The 20,758-nt window shown below is 40.7% G+C and overlaps 1 protein-coding gene across 4 annotated transcripts in view; it reads right to left on the bottom strand.

Annotated features, from left to right (window-relative positions):
* ntng1a (netrin g1a) overlaps positions 1–20,758 on the bottom strand; it is a 90,914-nt gene that overhangs the window by 23,735 nt on the left and 46,421 nt on the right. For 2 of the 4 annotated variants that reach the window (XM_088363523.1, XM_088363522.1), the window contains exons 1-3: positions 19,906–20,015; positions 19,203–19,341; positions 14,314–14,874 (exon numbers count right to left, since the gene is read on the bottom strand). In XM_088363523.1, the coding sequence (XP_088219649.1) occupies positions 14,314–14,556 (243 nt within the window). In that variant the 5' untranslated portion in view covers positions 14,557–14,874; positions 19,203–19,341; positions 19,906–20,015. Of the gene's footprint in view, positions 1–14,313; positions 14,875–17,782; positions 18,309–19,202; positions 19,342–19,905; positions 20,016–20,758 lie in introns of those variants that run through there. The other 2 variants (XM_088363520.1, XM_088363521.1) reach the window with 2 other exon arrangements.

The following is a 20,758-nucleotide window of genomic DNA, read 5'->3' on the forward strand; positions in this document are numbered from 1 at the left end:
GAATATATGAAAGACTGTTGTGCTTTGAGATACAAATTTAATTCGCACTCTTAATTCAAACCAGTTTTAAACCTGTGGCGCTGACAACCTTGGCCTGTCTACATTGCAGCCATTGATGGAGGATGGGACTTGAGGGAATATAAATTTACTGCCTGCTGATAAGACATCAAGATGGATGGTCTCCCACCAATCAAATCAATCTGTATGTGTGACAGATGTGTCAGACGTATAGCCCAGACAGCAAATTGAGCCCAGCCTGTAGCATCTACTCTTCTTCTCTTCTTTTGTGTCCTCCATCTTCTCTGTTTCATCTTAAAACACACAGTAATCATAATATAATGTGTGTTTTTCTGTATTTAAAATCATCTGTTGCTTATTAAAAGGTCAGAATCATTTGAGGGGGGTTAAATTTGCCCTTTTTTTCCATATTAATACAAAGTAAAAGTTGTCTGATATTCTTACGTCGACATACACCCAGGATAAGAAATTACAGCACACTTAATATCCACTTTCTAGCATTCTAGTTGAAATCAAAGGTCAAAAATGACCCAACGATGTTTCCAGCATCAAAACGATAGCTTATTAGCTTATTGTTTATTTGTATTTATTCATCTTTACTTATTATTTAATCTTTTTAATGTGCATTTTTACGATATTCTCGTCACGCTAGTGAAGTCTTTTGTTCCTTAATAATTTCTTCATAGCAACCCGGAGGGCTTTTTTTTTAAGCTGTGCCATCTCGTTTTCCAAATTCTCTCTCTTCCCATCCATGCCTTGAGTGGATCAGCCATCACAACCAACCCCCCCCCCCCCCCAATCTTTCTTCTTCGTTCCCTCTCCCATGGTGATAGGTGGTGCAGACAGAAAGAGGGGCTTAACCTGGACGTGGAATGAATATTGGATGCCAGTGTGACAGATTACAGTGGTAATAGACACCTGGGCCAAATCCTCATGAGGATTACAATCATATTTTCAAATGGTTCAGGGTCGGCCAGAGGTCGCCCAGACTGCACGGTGGTCAACAAGGTGATAGCGGACCGCACACTGTGTATTCACACCAACTTGCTAGTATTTATCTTTCAAATACTTTCATGTCTCCTGGCAGACCTGCAACTGGGATTTTTAATCTTTTAAACGGCTTGAATTGTTTTCCAAAACACAAAAAAAACAGTTGGGTGGCTTCAACCCTTTTTGTTTTGTGGCCTCAGTGGGAAAGATCCAAGATGGCTAACGACCGTCACATAAACGAAGGGGAGCTTATGAAGCAGGACCATGTGTCAATTTGGGAGATTCACGAAGCTTAAAAACAATAGTGGAGTGAGCCTTCAGCACCTCGTCTTCACGTTAAGAGGATATAAAATACATTTTACATTCCATTATTTTTTATGTGCCGTGTCACTATCATATGCTTTGAAGGACAAGATGATGGCCCCGTGCTGGAGAGTAGAAGCGAGTTCATGGCTTGTGCGGCTCGGCGCAAGTTGTAAGAACAGTAAACTCTTCAAAGGTTTGACCTCAACCCCATTAAACCACTTGAACTTTGGCATAAATGAACAAAAATGATGTCAGACAGAGAAAATCTTCTCAACAACAAGAGTAGGGCAACATTGATTTTCATTTTCTAATGGGCAGCTTTTCCAAGATATGTGTGAAAAAGACAATGTTGGAATTAAAATGATACAATACATCATAAAGTAAGGAGAGGTAATCAATGAGTGTCATCATGTTCACTTCATATTGCGAAGTGAATCAATGCAACGTTTTATTCCGAATCAGGAGAGAATAACGATGCATGCAATCCCGTAGTCATTTTCCGGATTTCCCTTTTTTTTTTTTACTTCCACACTACCCCTCAAGTCATATTTAATTGTATTTATTTTTTTAAGAAATGATTAAAATCAATATTGTGGTTAGGCCTAGCAGTCTCTCTGTGGATCTTTAACTGAGCGGAGAATAGTTGTGATTCAGCTCCAGGCCGCTCTGTCAGATCATTGAAGGTCTATTTAGTCATTCTAAAGGGAGACTTTCTTCTTCTTGTCTTTATTTCGCTCACTGTGTCTCTTTCTCTGCAAGCCTTCCATTCATCACCCCCCACCTCTGAATCGGCGATGATTGACAGATGACTCTGGGGGAAAAGGAGCTCGGGCCTTTTACTTTCTCTGAGCTTGGAAGATCACGACACTCGGACACACTGACTGACTGGCAAAGTGTCCTAGCGCACACTCGTGCAGACACACAGTTTAAAGGCAAGACGCAGGGTTTAAAAAAAAGACAAGAAAAATAAATGAAGAGGGGAAAAAAAAGCAGTATACTGATTAATTACAAGTGCATCCACTTGCATTCCTAACAATGACTCCAATCATCCACTGCAATTATAATTCACAATTCTCAAAAGGGACTCAAGGGTGCTCTACCAGTTGATTGTGACTGAGCGCCTGATGATTACAACGATGCCATAAAGATGAGAGCGAGCCAGTGGCGTTTGGAACCGAAAAATAACTTTCACAAGGGGGAGGGGCGGGAGTAGACTAATCAACTCCACTCTGCTGAAATTAAAGATACATTAAGCACTGTGTTAGTGGTGAATTAAACTAAGAGATATAAATTAATGAGTCAACACAGAGCAGCGTGTTTGTGTGTGCATGACGAGGGGTTGCCTGTTTGTAGAATTCCGTTTGTACGTTTCTGGTGCCAAACGCAGCAGAAGCACACTGGTTTTAGGCTGCAATCTTCTTTAATGAGGGATTAGATGCAGTGGTTGATCTTGTGATGGCTGCATACACTTGCGCTCATTAGGTAGTCAGCATTGGCTTAAAATAGCAGAAATAAAGGAATAGTCCATCTGCGAGTAAACACACTTGAGGGGTGTTTAAGTGCTTAAGTGCTGTGTGTTTTTTTTTTTTTTTTTACATGTGATGGGTTTCGAAATGATGCAGGCTACGAGTTTAATGTCAAATTAACATAAATGAGAATTAGACATTTATTTTTAAACAACCACAGAGCTCAAGCATTCACGTTGTGGTGCGATAACTGTACACAAATGGTGCAGCAACACTTAGACAGTACTCAAGTCATGTATTCTTTGTCTGATGCAAAGAACGATTAATATTATTACAATCATTAATGTCACTGTTGTCTATTTTTATAAAATAAATTAGTCCTATTTTTCCTAATTAACTTACACATCACAATATTGATTATTTTGGGGGTCTGGAAAAGATAATAACATTTCAATGGGCAAGATTTGAGATATGTTAAGGAACAAAGATGAACTGGTAGCTCGACGCACCACTGCGTTTGGATATTTAGCAAACAAACAGAACGAGAGTCATTTACAAAGTTGTCGTTTGGCTGGAAGTGAATGCATCATGCAAATAGATTCGTTTTATCCTTGCTTGCACATCTTGCTGACAGCTGCACAACGGAAAGCAATCTTGTCACACTCAGGGGAGGTGAATTTCGGGTGAGGGTACCTTTCCATTTATAATAACTGCCTTCCTTTTTTTTTTTTTCTGTAATCTTGCATGCAGTATCCTCACACAAACATTTTTCCAGAGTGGCTCAAAACAATAAAAATATTCAACGGCACGATGAAACTCGGTGCAACGCTGATTTCAACACCATTTTCTGTTCCTCTCTATGTGCTTTTTTTTCCTCCCCATCTGCACCCACTCTACCTTTATCTATCTTCTCCAAGAGTTGATTTCATCTGACGCGACTGAGTTGAGGAAGCCATGGGCGGAGGTGCTACAAATGCTCTGTCACCGCTCTAAACATGGCAGCAAGCGAACGCCTTGACAGCTCTCGGGTGCAGCGCTGGGGAAATCGGCAAAGATGCAGTGCATCACTCTAGCCGATATGACTCTCCCCTTTATATCTCATTTCATCGACACAGACAAACTGCGATACCTCCACTCGATTCCGATGACTTACTTTATTTAGGGAGGGAAAAGTTACTAGCCTGGCAGTGGAAATATCCCAGATTGAAATGATGCATTGAAAAAGTAAACAGTTTACTGTAAATGAGGTTTTTATTAGCGCTTATCACTGTGGAGCATTGAGCTACTATATTACTTCTGACTCGACACAAATGAGAACGAGATGTAATTTGGCCTTTCACATCGATCTAATCACCGCAGTATTATAAGACATCACTGCTTGGATTGGAGAAATGTGTGAGAATACGACGACATTTCCAGGATATAAAACAAGATCCGACCAATATCTAACCACGTCTGTCAGTAAAAAAGCAAAGTGTGGGGAGTCTCTGTCTCTTATAGGGTACACAGCAACTACAAGGGTTTTTGCAAAAATATTAAGGTCTAAAAATCATCTTCAAATCAAGACAAACCGCATTGTCAAATTTCATATTCACAATCCAATAAATGAGTAAAACTATTTGGCAACTTCGGCTTAAAAAGTTGAAATTAATAAAACAGCTCCCTCCCCAAATATTGAGTCGAGCAAATGAAGATTATTGAAACACTTAATTAGTAGTCTAAACCGGCTATGTGGACGTTTATTGATAAACCGCAGAAAATGTTGGCTTGTAGTATTATGCAAATCCACCAAATAATGACCAGCCTCTGGGGGCTCCGGGGTACGCACACTCCGTGCAAGCAGTCTTGTTTCGCTGGCTCTGCTCAGTGAGGGCATCTGCCTGCACCAACCCTTGGAGAGCATCTGTTGGCAGTGAGATGGAACAGCGTTGCCAAACCTTCACCCTCGTTTGACTTGATATTGGGAGGATGGCATCTGAACTGATGCACTTTTTGAATAGCAGCATCGTGCTCAGGAATTATATGATGAGAACAAATCAATGGATGTCATCAATGATATTTTTTGTATTATGAAAAATAAAAAAAATAGAGGCAAGCTCCCAAGGTGCATAATTGTCATGGGAGTTCATGGTTGGCTGTGAATGTAGAAGCTGGTTAGCATGCGCTGTTAGCTTACTTTGATTTTCTGTCAAATCGAGGAAACGTTACAACTCAGTGAAGCACAAATTGCATGTGTGTAAGTCACGAGCGGCGTTATTGCACAGTGTGCCCATGCATGATTTAAAATTATTTTGCACGAATGTCTCAACAAAAACCCAACCACTTCACTAATTATAGTTTATCTTCAATCAAACTTAAATTCTCAAAACTTGCTCCACGCATGGTTGCTTTCCCTTAGGGTGTTTTTTTTTATTTCCTTTTTTTTGTAGACAAAGAAACACAAAGAACATTATGAGAAAATCCACTTGCTAATTTGAGAAGTAAACTAAAGAGTATACACGGCTGACTTGATGACAGCTGTCAGTGTGACAAGAGCTATTATCAGGTGGGATTTAAATTGTTATGCTAGAGGCAACCAGGCGGTGTCCAGGAGGGATTTGAAAAGACAACGTTTGTGAAGAAGCTAGGGAGGCTTTCAGGTACTGTCACTCAAACTTAGATTGTTTTTCCTGCAGGCCCGTGTTGAATATTCATATCTAGTAACTCATAATGACACGGCAAAAGTAAAAGAACTAACATTGTGCCACAAGCAATTATACAACAAATGCAAGCGCTGGCGCATGTAACAGTATGTTGGATTGTTTTTTTCTTTTTTCGAGAATCTCTTGAAGAAATGATGCAGCAGTGTGATTAGATAAAGTATGATGTCACTCAATGGTGAGCAGGGTTGAGGAGTACTGTATTTTCCGGAATATAAGGCGCACCTTCAAGGAATGCCCCATTTTAAAACTTTGTCCATATATAAGGCGCACCGAATTATGAGGTGTACCATTAATGCAATCACAATATAATAACTTCAAATACTGAAAACAATAACAATATATCAATAATGTTAATATCACACAACATATTTGGTCCACAGGCCGGAATTTGGTCCATATATAAGGCGCACTGGACTATAAGGCGGCTTTTGAGAAAATTTGAGGTTTTTAGGTGCGCCTTATAGTCCGGAAAATACGGTAATGTCATGAGGATAGGCCGGGTTGAGTTACAGAAAATACATATGTAAGGTGGATTTAGTAAAAATTTGGTATAAAATAAATTAGATAAATATATATATATATATAGCAATAAAATAAAGTAATACAATATAAATAAATGTATATATAAATTAAATTAAATAAATAGGATAGGCCAGGTTGAGTTACAGAAAATACATATGTAAGGTGGATTTAGTAAAAATTTGGTATAAAATAAATTAGATAAATATATATATATATCAATAAAATAAAGTAATACAATATAAATAAATGTATATATAAATTAAATTAAATAAATATATAAAAAATAAAATACAACCCACAAAATTTATCCCAAATAAATTCTCAACTCTTGTGTGCTCAAAGAGCATCCTAACAAGACTAAAACAAATATTACAGGTAAGCAGTTAGCCCGTATGTCAGCCCCCGCCTACACTTCCCAGTGGGCACTGCCCTCTTGTCACAAACCCGTTTGCTGACTTCAGCCAATATAACGCTGGCACAAGTCTGCTAAAAGGTGTTCATCCAGTCAGCACAACCGTCTCCCACCTTGGCTTTCAGAACCTTGTCTCCCTTTACATCACAATGCACTAATCTCCAATAACACGCTCAATTAAAAAGCTTCTTTCCCTAAATCTCGACGGCACTATAATATAACACAAAGTAGTTGAGATTAAAGTACTTACATAATCAACAACAATTAGAGCACCCTGATACATGCTATTAGCTCTAATCATCAAGCAAATGTGTCCTTCATTACCCCGCTCGCTTTAGCAACCTTACAAATTCCAGCCCTTGCGGGATTTCACTTTTCTGCCTCACTGTCAAGTGCTTTGCAATTGATAATCTATTTCAAATAGCTTCTCACACTGAGCATGTAAAGAATTTAAAGTCAACACGGCGTTCTGTAGGAATTGTTACTTTAGAAATGGAGCAGCCCTACGGCTTCCAACAAAGATGATTCAGAGTGGAAATCCAGTATGCTGGCACGGTGAGAGGCTTACTCTGTGTTCTTATCTCTTGGCAAGAGCTATGCTGAGGCGCTCGTTGCCACATGGCACCCAGATACGTGGTGAAGCGCAGTCACACGCCGGCTTTTGTGAGTCACCGCGCACCACTGTGGATTTCCGAAATACAAAAAAAAAACACGCAAAGAATCAAAAAGGTCATTCAAATTCCCCATATAGCAAAAATAATAAAACCGCTCGGACTACGTCACTTAATTACATCACCACCAGGCCTTGAGCTCGCCGTGGTACGGTTTGGAACAGTAAATCTTCATCTGGCTCGTGGTTGCGCCGTTGGATGTGTTGGCAACGCGTAAATAGTGGGACATCATAGCGGCGCGACACAGTCTAACCTGCCAATAAATTCAATAAAGGCAAGCAGCCTGTCACAGTAAATAAAGAACAACAATGGAGGCTATCCAGTTCATGTGCTCTTCTTGGCATACCATATTTGAAATAGGTGCATTATGGGGTATTTCATAATTTGTCGTCATCCAGTCATTTGGTTACTTATAATCTAATCCCATAAATTATCAAACTGTCATCAAACAGATAAATAGTCACGCCTTTAGTGTTGCTAAAAGGAATCATTAGGTTATTAATGACCGAAAAAACACAGTGTTTGTATTGTTACGTACTAAGGGCATGTTATATTAATTAATACGAGTCCCTTCAAATCAGTCAAACCGAGGCAACTTAGCAAAGCGGAATGTGTTACAACCTAAATTGCATTCCGAAGGGAGAATTTAGTTATCTTAGAGAAGCTAATTAGGGTTAGTAATTTATTCAACTGAGGGAAATATAAGTTGGTAGAACAACATGGCAAATCGACATCTACAAGTTGTAAATGAGACGAATAATGCTGAAGGTGATTGATGTTAAATTTCAAACACGCAAGAAATCCTAATGAAGCGTGTAATGGACGACTGATCTATAATCAGCAGCTATTTAGTCCTTCATATTTCTCCAAGCAAGTCAGTTTGATGGCAAGGCAGGATGCCAACTAATAACACAAGTGCACAGAAGCACTTGATGCGATCCGAGGGAATCCAGGCGGAGGGTGAGAGAGACTCATCTCAAACGCCAACGCTATCTGCCACAATGGCTGCTTCTCGCTGTATGCCGCATGTGTTTACAGACCGAAGGACGCTGAATAAGCATTGAAAGAGAAGCCTTTCGGTGAGACAACAATACGAGTCCCAGAGTAACAGCTAATACTTGGCGCCTCTCACTAAATCATTTCATTTCCAGCGTCTGATGTGCAGACAGGATGTAAAAATGCATTTCCACGCCAAGCCTCTCAAGTGCAAACATAATGAAAAGATTAGCGCTTGTCAAATCAGGCTTCGGAGACAAGTGCATGACACCTTATATATTTTTTTAGAATTAAAGGGGAGTCCATTTTGGTCCTGCCTTCCCCTGGAAGCTACCGTATTTTCCGGACTATAAGGCGCACCTAAAAACCTAAAATGTTCTCGACAGTGCCCTAAAAACCTAAAATGTTCTCGACAGTGCGCCTTATAGTCCGGTGCGCCTTATATATGGACCAAATTCCTAAATTTAAACTGGCCCGAAGCATTGTGTCATGAAATCAATCATATGTGCCCCGCTGAAGACGATGAATCATGAATCAAAAAGATAGAATGGAGAATGATTTGATTTGGATTAAAAATCTGACATGATGCATTCATGGTGCACTTTATAGTCCGCCTTATATAAGGACAAAGTTTTAAAATGGGCCATTCATTGAAGGTGAGCCTTATAGTCCGGTGCGCCTTATAGTCTGGAAAATACGGTACATTCCTGCAGATACTGCAAGCCCAGCCACAATTTACCAAAGTGCTCTCTCTGTCTTAAATGGGGTTAATAGAATGCTAACAATTGGAATAGCCTTGACAGCACTTGGCTACCTCCCTTCTGGTCAAATTCAGCTTCTCTCATCCCTCCAAAAGAAAGTGGAACTCTCACCTCGGTTCAATCAGGAAGATTGCTTATTAAGGAAAGGCTCTGGGGTACGTCACTAAATTGTGGGGGGCTTGGTCTCACTAGTGCGATAACTACAGATTTATGTCAGAATTAGGTGTAAATAGCTGCACTGGCTATTCCCCTTCTTTAATTAAGCAAGCATATTTTCCAGGCTTCAGCGTGTTCCCCTTGCACGGCATATGCTTGCTTGCTTAAATAGGGAGCGAGCCATGTGGAGGGGGAAAAGAAGAACCACTCGAGTGCATTCCCAGCAGACTTAAATGGCTAAAAACAAAAAGCATGACAGACTCCATTTTTTTTTTCCTGGGGATTTACGAAAATATATCGCCATAACAGAGGATGGAGGAATTCCATCCGGATTCATTTGTTTTGTTTCGCTTTCTGTCAATGAGTAGTCAACAAAGTGATACACAGCAACGAATGTCAGATTACTTCTCGGTGTCAGATCAAGCTGAGTGCACAGTCAAAATGTTCCAGCATGCTGCTCATATATTGCTTTGGAAAAAAAAAAAGTGCAGAGTGTGTACTTCCTTGACAATTCTATCTGTAACCAGAGTTCTATTTTGGATACTCCAAAAAAAGCAACTTAACCAAGCTACTGCCTCACGTTACTTCGGCTAGCAAATGTGGAAAAAATATTGATACATTTCCAATATTTACTCAAAAAGGAGATTAAATTCTGTTCTTAGAAGCATCTGGAATAATTCGACCCCCATCACGTAGATAAAAATGAGCAATAGGTTTTGCCCATTCATCTGCTGCAATTAACATTAAAAATCCAACACAAATAAATAAATAAAATCATACACGCCATATGCCACGGAATCTGATTTGCATTTGCTATCGCAAACATTGCTGTGAAAATTAGTGTTCAAGCAGAAATTCATTCCAGGATTACAAAGAGCAATTACAAGTAATATTACATCGCTATCAATTCTCAGGGCATCAAACGGGAAAAGTAGGATGAAAGCAGATGCCTTCCTGTCGTAATTTTTCTGAAGTGATTAACTGTGAAATGCACCAAATCCCCCCATGACTGCAAGAGAGATTCAAACCACACAGTAAGGAATGAAAAATGAAAAATTGAGGCAACAAAATGGATAAATTGAGAGTTCAAGAAGGCTAATCAGGTCCGAAAAATCAGTGAGCTGCAAGAGTGTTTAACACAATATGAGATTCCTGGTTTTCAGTTAAATAACTCGATAAAATATCCTGAGGTGAAATCTCTACGAGATAATCCATGACTTGTATTCCACGACTTTTTGATGGCAACCGTGAAATATGCGAAAACCGCAAGCGACTGAATTATTGAAAGCAATATTTTTTCCAAAGGGCTCAATCCACAAAATTCCACTTTATACACTATTTTTATTCACACACAAACACTCTAAAATTCAGATTCAAAGTTTTCCTTTTCATTGTTTTGGGGCAAAATAAGAGATGTTTGTCTCCTTACTTTTGAAAGAGAGTCAACAGAGGCTGCGGGAAGCAAGGGGGGGACGGGGGGGTTGTTATCGCATCGTGGAAATATAAACGGTTGAAGCAACACTCAGATAGACAAGTCACTCCATCACAGAAAAAAAACAAGACACCTGATGTTGTCAGCAAGCCAACTTTTCACCAAGTTTCCACCTACAAACTTTTCACCCCGTAAGGATCGACAAGCATTTTTAACTCATGTGCGGTAGGTATACAAAATATTGTTTCATAATTTTTAACCTTATTACGCTATTGTGTCACATTTTGGCAAATTAAATAGATTTTTTGTTATGTCTCAACTAAAAAGCCAATCGACATCTCCCAATCCGTTTAGTTGCATCATATTGGAATAAAACGTTGAGTTGGTTTTAGCTGGGCAAAGATGAAAGAAGCCATGTTAAAAATGGATCAAAATGAATCTTCATCCTCCGACGCTTAACACTTGGATGTGTAATTAGTTTTTCTATGCCGGTTAATTGCTGCTGCGGTTCTGAAATGTGACCTTTTTGATGTCAGTCAGTTGCTCTGTAATAAAAAAAAAAAAACGCCTTAGTACTTGCCTTTTGCTATCTCGCCCACTTCACAACAAAAAAGGCACCGTAAACAGGTTTATGAGACAGAATGTCACAGACTATGAAAACATTGCGGCCCTGTGAAAATCATCTCACCCACTCATCCACCACTAAACTGAGCGGTATTAGGATTTGAAATGAGACATATTGTGGATGACAGTTGTTTTATTTCGTAAGGAAATGTCAGTTGGCAGTAAAGTATGGGGGGGTAAAAATACTTTAAATCCTTAATCAGGATGAGCTTTGGATAAGGTCAAGTTTGGATAACAAGGGCACGTCTCAATTGCAATTGGTCACTATCAAACCGATAAAAACACAGTTGGTTTATGGGAAATCAAAAGTCACAAAAGTCAACAAGGCCCATGACTACACTGGACAAGTTTGAATTAGACACGTGTCACACATTAGACAACTGCTTTGACCAGGATTGAAAGATTAAAAATCTGCTCCCATTTATACCTATGGGAAATTTAGAGTACAGGTGGTTTTCGGTTTATGGGTCAACAAGGGACTTTTTTGCAGTCCCATTCTCTGTCCTGAAGCTCTCGTTATAATTTAGCAAATAAAGTAAACTGTCATGGTCTGTTATAGTTGTCTCTTTGGAAGTACATGAGCCCTGACTAATACTTGTCAAAATGGTCACATCAGCAGGCTGGCATGTAATTAAACCTGCTTGACTACTTTGGCAAAGCAGCTGATTGTCGGAAATCATCTAGGTTCATTTAGGCTTTGTCGAGTCAGCCGACAAACTTCAGCCTTCAAGACATCATGGGGTTCCTCGAACTAAACAAATGTGTCATCTAGAAATTAAAATTGCTGTGCGACTTTAATAATTTGCGAAATAAAAAATACTCAAGTCAAAAAAGGTACACAAAGTTTGGAAACAAAACTAAATGTAATGAAAACAAGAGTCAGATTATTTCATCGATTTAATTTAAACTGGCTCATACGTTACTTTAAAATTGTTAGGGTTCATTTCCCGTTCAAAAATAACAGATAACTTATTCTTTGATAGGCCAATTAAATGGTGGCTTAAGTCTTATTCCATTTGAGCAAAACAAATTTTACTGTTGAATTATCTTTTGAAACGAAATGTTGCTTATAATGAAAGTTTCTGTTTTTAGCTTCTCACAGTACTTTTCCTAAACTCAAGCATTCTCTGCTGAATACATCAATTACAGGCCATTTCATATAATGGTAGTATTGTGTCTCGACATTCAATGCATTTTATTGCTATTTGAAAGGTCACGGGGCTAAAACCGAAAAAGTGTACGGGCAACTCGGAGTATCTGATGCAACCTTCGTCTATCCATGACCCAGGGATGAAGGCCTGTGCCGGACATAACGATACTCATATAAGCATTATCCCATCACTCGCTCATATGTTATTGAATTGGACTTGAAAAACGGTGTGACCATTTCAAAATTCGTTTGAAGACCCCATTTGTATTCTTCGGTGTATTCTGTTGGTGTCTACTTTATTCCAGCTGCAGCTGTTGCGAAATGCGTCATAGTAGTTGTATGGTATAATTGCAATAGAGCGAGGAGACGGTGAAGCTACCCACTGGCTTTTTTAATTGAAGCTCTTATCACGTTGCCTGGTGTAGACATAGGGACAACAGGATGGCGTCAACTCACTAATTGGATAAAAGTTCATCAAACGGTTTAAAAGGCTGGCAATGATAGAGATAAAATACTGAATTTTATTTCCGGAAATAGAGTGGCAGAGGACAGGCATGACGACTGCTACCCGTCCGTGATTCATTTGTCCATCACAGTGAAGCAAACAGGAGACACTCTCAAGGTTTCCCTTTGGATCAATCGGGGGGTCACACAAACGAGCAGTCGCACAATGGAAGGCGGCCCTGTTTTGACAACGGCCTTCTCAATATGACAAGCAACCTTTTCACCGGCTGAACTCACCGCGCTCAATTCGATGTCAAGTTAACTGAAGGAGGGGAAGACCAAAAAAAAAAATCTGTTTATCCAGCCATTCATTTTCTATTACATGAGCATACTGGATTTTTCCTCAATGCCGTACCGATTATAAAACAATTCTCAATTCGGCATCCATATACGGTATGAGGCGCACCTGATTATAAGCCGCACTTTCAATTTTTTAGAAACTCAAAGGACTTAAAGTGCACCTAATAGGTCGAAAAATACGGTAACTCAAAATTGAGGGTAGAAGATGCAAGGATATTTTATCCAAAAACAGACCGAGTTATATAATTTAATACATTTGAAATGTCAGTTTCTTCTATCCTTAATTGGCTGTTTTGGTACGTGTCTCTTTTTGCAATTTTCCGGCTTCTGATGATTGCGGTAACGATCCGAAGCACCACCTGTTGTGTGACGACTTGATAATGGCTTTTCATGCGGACACAGATTAGAACATTTTCAAAAATACTTTGTGTGGACATTGCCTAAAATATATCGGGCAACATATCAGTATGAATAAAACACATGAGCTACATCTTGAATTATTCAGGGTCTCCCGAGTCTCCATCGTGGCCCACCGAGAAGATAATACCTAGTCATCCACTGCATGCTTTGCACATAGTTTTCTGGGTCTCATGAGTCCCAGATGCTCTTGCCTTCTCCAATCTCTCTTGATCATTTGCTCGCCTTTGTCATCCCAATTTTGTTAATCCACCCCCCTCCGTCTCATTCCCTCATCTGAGTTTCTGCTGACGACAACTCGAATCTATTTATATTTCTCAAGTTACTATTCTTCTTCCAGGAACATTTTGTGATTTATCTAAAAAGCTATCAACGCTGCGTGCCTGTTCTGAGAGCATCTCTGATGACTTACACTACACACCGAAATTGATTAATCATTTAGCAATCTGGGGCAACCATCTGCGAGCTTCAAAGTGAAAAGGACCCCAAATACGGAGGAGGCCAATTTGCTAATTAAACACTTGACCTAATATGCAGCGTTTTATTTGCAGCTCCACAAGGAGTTGGAGATTTTCATGATTGCTGGATAATTTGCAGATCTGCAACAGAGAGGTCTTTAAAGCTAATCATTGATTTCATTGAGGATTTTTTTTGTTTGGAACAGACATGATTTTTTGGTTTTGTACTACCGAGGCTATCATGTTTGTTTTCCTTGGCAAAGTCACATTATGGTGTATTTTGAGTGAGTAATCGGTGTCAACAACACTCTGAGGAGCAGATCTCTAAACAGCAGAACGTGACGTCAGCCTCTTGGTTTTTAGCCACATTTATGCTCGGCCAGACTTTGCAATTGAAAACTGATAATCAGTTGAATCTATGTACTCACCAATGCACAGTATGTCTCCGGAGGATTTCCACAGGTGATGTTAGGTGGATCAAGCGTGACCTTCAGGTAGTGGGTCATATCTGCCGCCTCTGGCTGGCAGGCCATATAGTCCCAGGTTAGTCCTTCATCTGAGTAGATTTGGGATTTGCAAACGTCGTAGTGGCCCCAAGCCGCGGGGTAGTGCTGCATGGCGGCTTGGCAAAGGCCAGTCCACAACGCCTGCAGTGCCAAGTAGAGGAGCATGACTGGTCCTCTCACAGCTCCTCGACTTGGAGCTGGATCACCTTATGAAGACTTCGAAACAAGGATCTTCTATTTTTGCTTCCACTGACAGCAATTGGGAGATTCTCAGTGACTTAAAGGTGTCTTTTCACGATTTCGATGTCTCTTGGGTTAGCAGCCCATTGAGAAGAGGGTGAGATTGAAAGAGGCTAGTGAAAAAAAAAAGGGGGGGGCGAGGAGGAGATAACCCTTTGACGTGTTGATAAGACAATGTGTGACAGGTCTCCTCAGCTTGTCTGGCTGTCAGTCATTGTGCTCGTCTCGTGTGGCGGTCTGGAACTGTGGAGAAATAGAGAATAGGAGTGAATCTATGGCGAGGATTGAAGTCGGTGACGTTGTTTGGTACCACTGCAAGGTGGATGCAAATAAATTGGTGTTTGTAGACCAAGATGAAGAAATAGTTTGCAAATTCAACTAGATGAGCATGCATTTTTTTAAATATATTCCTTTTTATGTCCGTCTATTTCAGCGGTCACCAAGTTGTTTTCCAGCAGAAAATGTATTTCCAAAACATGACATGCGTGATGGCAGATCTGTCTACAATCACAGGAGCACCTGGCATGCCTTGGGGTATTTCTGTCACAATAGACATTGTACAATTCTTCTTCTCTGCTCCGAGAACAGAGCGGTACCACGTGGCTCCCAGTGGAATAAAATAAATGACGGTGATGGGAATTGTAGCAAGTATCGGTTAAAAAAAAAAGAAAAAAAAAAAGCTTCCTAAGACAAAGTATGCTGAATGGAATCTGAGTATTAACCAAGTGCACAGAAAACCATGAAGGATAACATCAACACCAATATGGAGAATATGGAAAAAAACTGTAATGTATAATTTGAACAAAAAAAATCAAGTTGCCAACTGTTATAAAGGTCTGAGAGGTTAAGGGGCCCCTTAAATGTAAAATAAGAGAATGTGAATGGGCGAGAAGTCAGCGGGTGAGGAAGCAGCCAATTATCCAGAAGAACTCTTGGCACCGGGCTCCCTGTCTCCCATTAGGAGACATACTATTACCGTGTTAAGGGGCACACTAAAGAGCTCCCTGGAATGCTGACTCCATGTGTGGAAATGTGCATGTGTGCATAGCTTTCAACCTCAATCATATACTAATGATACATTTTGGGTTACCAAATTGATGTTCACGCAACATACATCTCGCCGAACATTACATCATCACCTATGAGTCATGGACTAACTGTGAGCTCTGCGATATTATTCCACAATTAAACAAATTCGTAATGCCCGATCATTTCAAAACAACTTCAGGTCGCAAAAGGACGGATTCAGCACAAACCAAGGCGGGCTTATTAAGGTAAAGCGGTGATACGATGGATGTCTCCCCCCACCTTCTTATTTTTAATTTCACGCATTTTATGCACTTTCAAGGGCAATTTCTTACACAGCTTCTGTCCTGCCTCTTTTACTTTCATCTTCTCTGCCTCTCACTGTTTCATATTCCCTACCAGTGCTTCACAAAAGCAGAAACAGGGCAGAGGGAAGGCCAGAAAGACAGGAGGGCAGACAGTCGGAGGTAGATGAAAGATAGATAAGGACGGAAGCTTCTGTCTGCTCTGCTCATCTTACCTGCTAATAACCTGCCAATATCGGACCGTGCTCCTCATGAATAAACCTGCAGAGTGGAGCAAACACGACATCCTATGGAAGCACGCCGAGGGGCTTGCCTTCAAGTCAGCTCGGCACGTTTCTACTTTTTAAAGCCTACAAGTGGCTGCTTTATGAACTTTTAATCATGTCGGCAAATGGCTTTCGGCGCTGACGACTGTTTAAGTGCATGAGATGTTGGCTGGTTGATGGAATGCGAGGTTAAACAGCCTCCTCCCTAGACATCTTTTCCAAATGTGATTCCCATAGCCAACATTGTCCAGTTACTTACAAGCCACATACAAGCCTCCTCACAAACAGGATCAAGCGCAAGCACATGTCTGAAGACTTTGAAGGCAATCAAAGTGTGACTGCTCAAGACACGCTTCACTTGCCACCACTGGCCTCCATCTGCCACAACACTCTATCCGTGACGTTTTTTTTCCCATCCTAAACACATAGACGTCCTCCCTTGAGTGGCCCGGCCCGGTCTGACACATGCACTCTGTTTGTGCAGGGGCAGCACTTTTGACGGGGCGACGTGGAGCCTCTTGCCCCCGAGTTTGAGTCGAGAGCCCTGAGGCGTCAGTTACTCCTGTGGCACATACAAGTGGTGGCGTGGAGGCACCTTATGAGAGGGCGAGACAAACCCCGCCTCCACCCCCCCCCTCCACACACACACACTCTGCGTCTCTTTGCGACACAGGAACACCTAATGCATAATTAAAAACACTTTTCCTAAAAGGCAGTATGCACATTACTCTGCCGCCACTGTGACATGCTTGGATACTCAAAAATGTCCACTTTAGCTGTAAGGAAGATGCTCACTTGCGTTAAGCAGGAACTACCGTGAAGAAGCCAGAAAAAGAAACAAATGTAGGTAAAAAGCAAGTCGCAGAAATGAATTATTTGACAGAAAAGCGGTGAGCGTTGATATTTTTTGGGACTTTTTTTTACTTGCTTGCCACGAACGTAAAATAATTAACGCCTGGAGAAAAACTGTAAATGGAGACAGTTATTTTTAAAAAAAAGTGAAATTGTGGCATGTCGACTCTTGATTTCACAACGAAATATAATTGGGATATATTTAAAGTACAAATTAAAAGTGTTGCCTTCTACCTAAATTCAACTCAGTTGAAAATTAATTTTGAGGTCATTTTAGATTGTAACAATCCTCAACAGTCATCCATCTCATGTGCTGAGAATGATCTCACAATATTTTATTTCACTAGTACCCTCAAGCACATGCAGCCCCATTCTCGCCCCTATAATGCATTTGAATGGGAAACTAAAGCACCTGATTAAAATAGGCCGAGGGAGGTCTAACTATAACTGGCAGCTCAAATGATGACAAATTTAATGCCAGTGGAGACATGCAATCATGCTTGATAGATGAGGAAAAGCAATGACTTCCACAAGGGGGCGCCACTAATGAAATTTGGAGATATAGTACCGAACCAAAGCACCCCCCCCATAAAAAAAAAAAAAAAAAATTGGACCTTTTGGAAGCAAATCCTATTAATGACATTATAGAAAATACTTTTACACACAAATATTCAACTAAACAAAGCAATTGGATGAACTTACAAGCGCTGAAAGTCCATTCGTGCAAATGTTCTCCAAGGTCCCCGGGCTCATCAACAAGTTCATCGGAATGATCATGAATGAAGAATGAAGCGTTTTTAAGACGCGCTCTTGCAGGCGCAGCAAAGTGATGAGTTCGCACGTCAGTCTCGCTGCACACACCACCATTGCTCTATTTGGACGATCGAAAGGATTGTCCTGTCATATGAACACAAATGACTGATGGCCGTCCTGGGGGCTCGCTCAACACCGCGCGTCATGCAAACCGGAGCACTTCTGGACACGAGCTCCAAAGTGTCCATCATAGTCCCTTCCAAGTGTCACTCCATCCATCGCGCGGATCGACTCTCCGATGGTGGCACTATCGGAAAACAAACTTGGGTCGCGCCCGCCTTTCCTCAATTCTGGACATGCACGCACTAAAGAGATGATCTTGCCATCACAATCTTCACTTATTGGATCTGATGCGAGATGTGGCGGCGAGGAGGATGGTGCGCTCCCGGGCGCCCGCTCAGCTTTGCAACTCCTCCACCGCGCGCACCTATGGGTGGTCTCCCCCCCTCCCCACCCAGCCTCCTTGTCCTGCCCTTCTTCACCGCGCCAAACATCATCCCCACCCAAGCATGCATCCACCCACACGCACGCAATCTCTTTTAAGACGCACACACGATAATAATATATACATTAAAAAAAACTTATATTAGGAAGTAGAATGAGGAGCGTGTTCGCCTTTATTGCTTATATTAATAAAAAATAGATATATTGGAGAAATGTAAATGTAGTAATCTCACAGAATAAAACATTTGCCAAATAAATTTTGACGTGCATGCAAAAATAATCGCGCAAACATTACGACAATGTATTCTAAAATTGGGGATACCCTATTACCAAAGTGTGAGCAGTTAAACTTGCTTTGATTAAAAAAAAATACTTAAGCATGGGCGAAATCATCAAAAGGTTGATTATATATTTTGCCGCATATTTAAATAGCGCAATTAGTTGCGTTTAATTCAGAAAGTGAATGACAGCTGCTAAAAAGTATTGCTTGTAAAATGTGAGGTCATGGCACGCAATATTGCAACATATTGACAATACATTTTCTTGTCGAGCTAGGCTTTTAAGATATAAAAATATAAAATCTACAGACATATTATCGTGCTAAAAAAACCTAATTAACGTGCTTGTTGACTTAATGACATATTTCCACATAATTTAACGCATAAACTTTGACAGTGGCAGAGCAAAAATAAAACACAATTTGCGCACATCTTAATAAACATATTTGAAAAAAAAAAAAGAATTAATCAGTGTGCGTCTTAAAAATGTCACCTGACCACAAATCGCATCCCGGATTCGGCGCGCATCCCCGAACAAATTAAAAGTTTCAACACCATGACGGAAATGCGCTGTGCATGCCTCTCACCTTAGTCTCAGAGCCCGCTGGAAAGCCGGCCATGCTGCCTGTTGCAGCCGCCCAAATCCGCTTTACGACGGGACATGTCAACCGCAGGTGCCACCAGCTTGCGTCCGATCCACCGGATGGGAGACAGCTTCCAGTCCACCTGAAACAGCGACCACGGTTTGGAGACAATGCTAGAAAAAATACCTCTCCTACGAGCTGTGCAATTGTTTAAAAGTTTGCAGAAATGTTCAAGCTGCTGGATGCAAACATTGCAAGTCGCTCTGGTAGGTAGGGGGGGGCGGAGAGGGGGGGGGGGGGGCGTTCGGCGTCAGAGGCGCAGAGCGAGCGAGCCGAGTGGCTGCACACATGCAGACAATATTGGGATCCTTTGACAGCTCAAGTTGATTTCTTTGCAGACAGCAGCTGCCAGGGAGCCACCACCTTGAACTGCACTTGTTTTATTCATCAAAGATGCCTCGGTATCAGCACGTCACAAGTTGAGGAAAAAAAGGAATATGTGCTACTTTTATTTTTTTATTTACATATTTTTTTTTTTGCAACATCACTCAGGAGTCAGACAGCATTTTATGGAGCAAGAATGCACGAGATGTTTCTCAAGCTTTTTGTTACGAAAGAAAATTAAGACACTGCATGTAAAGAACTAAACTGGTTTAGTAAACATAATTGTTACTGCATGTTGGGATGAGCCAGAAGTCAGATTTACCTGAGTTATGAACCATTTAGGGGGCGTGGCTTATTCAATGTCAGGTTGCTTGTTGGTTCCATATGCCTGTCGTCATTTTCAGTTATTCTTTGGGGATGGAATTCACATCTGAACAGAAATATTTTCAAAATGATCAGTTTTTCTTCACTAAAATACCCAAACTTGTTTACTAAGAAAGTAAAAGGACACTGAGATTAATATATACTGAATGAAGACTTAATGAAAATCAAATGGTAACCGAGGTTCAATCATGGAGGAAATCCGAAATATGCCAAAAGGCCTCAAAGCCTTGCCAAATGTTCACTTTTCAACAATATTAAACCATGTCATTGTGTAAAAAATATCAAATATAGCCATCCAAAGGAGAATATAAGGGGCAAAGTGGATTTTGACAGCAATTAATCCCTGTCATGGATCAACACAATAAACGCAATATGGCAGATGTAAAGCACACAAGCATGATCGCTGTTTCTTCATCATTGTTGGACTCGTCAAGGGTGGGGACGGCGGAGACAGCTCTCCTTGCAGCCGTCTCTCTCTTTGTGTCTGCCTCTTAGCCCGAGGGCAGCTTGCCTGTCATGAACCTCTTTTTCTAATTCACTCTGTGACAAGAGAGAGGTGCACGGCGGCAAGCTAACAAAGAGACACTTTAAGTCGAGACTAAAATACGTGTTCACTCGATGCATTTTGGGATGTTAATCCATGGCTTCCTCAAATATTTTTTTTATTCTAGAGTTAAGCCTTGAAGAAATTAACTAAAGTGGCGGCCGTTTTAAAAGACTCAAATGTAGCTAAACACAATTGCATAATGTGATAGCTACTAGACTGCTGGTCGAGTCCACCAGTGTCCCAA

The sequence above is a fragment of the Syngnathus floridae genome, chromosome 20 (assembly GCF_059516105.1).
Source record: "Syngnathus floridae isolate MCC-2025c chromosome 20, RoL_Sflo_1.0, whole genome shotgun sequence".
NCBI classification, from domain to species: domain Eukaryota; kingdom Metazoa; phylum Chordata; class Actinopteri; order Syngnathiformes; family Syngnathidae; genus Syngnathus; species Syngnathus floridae.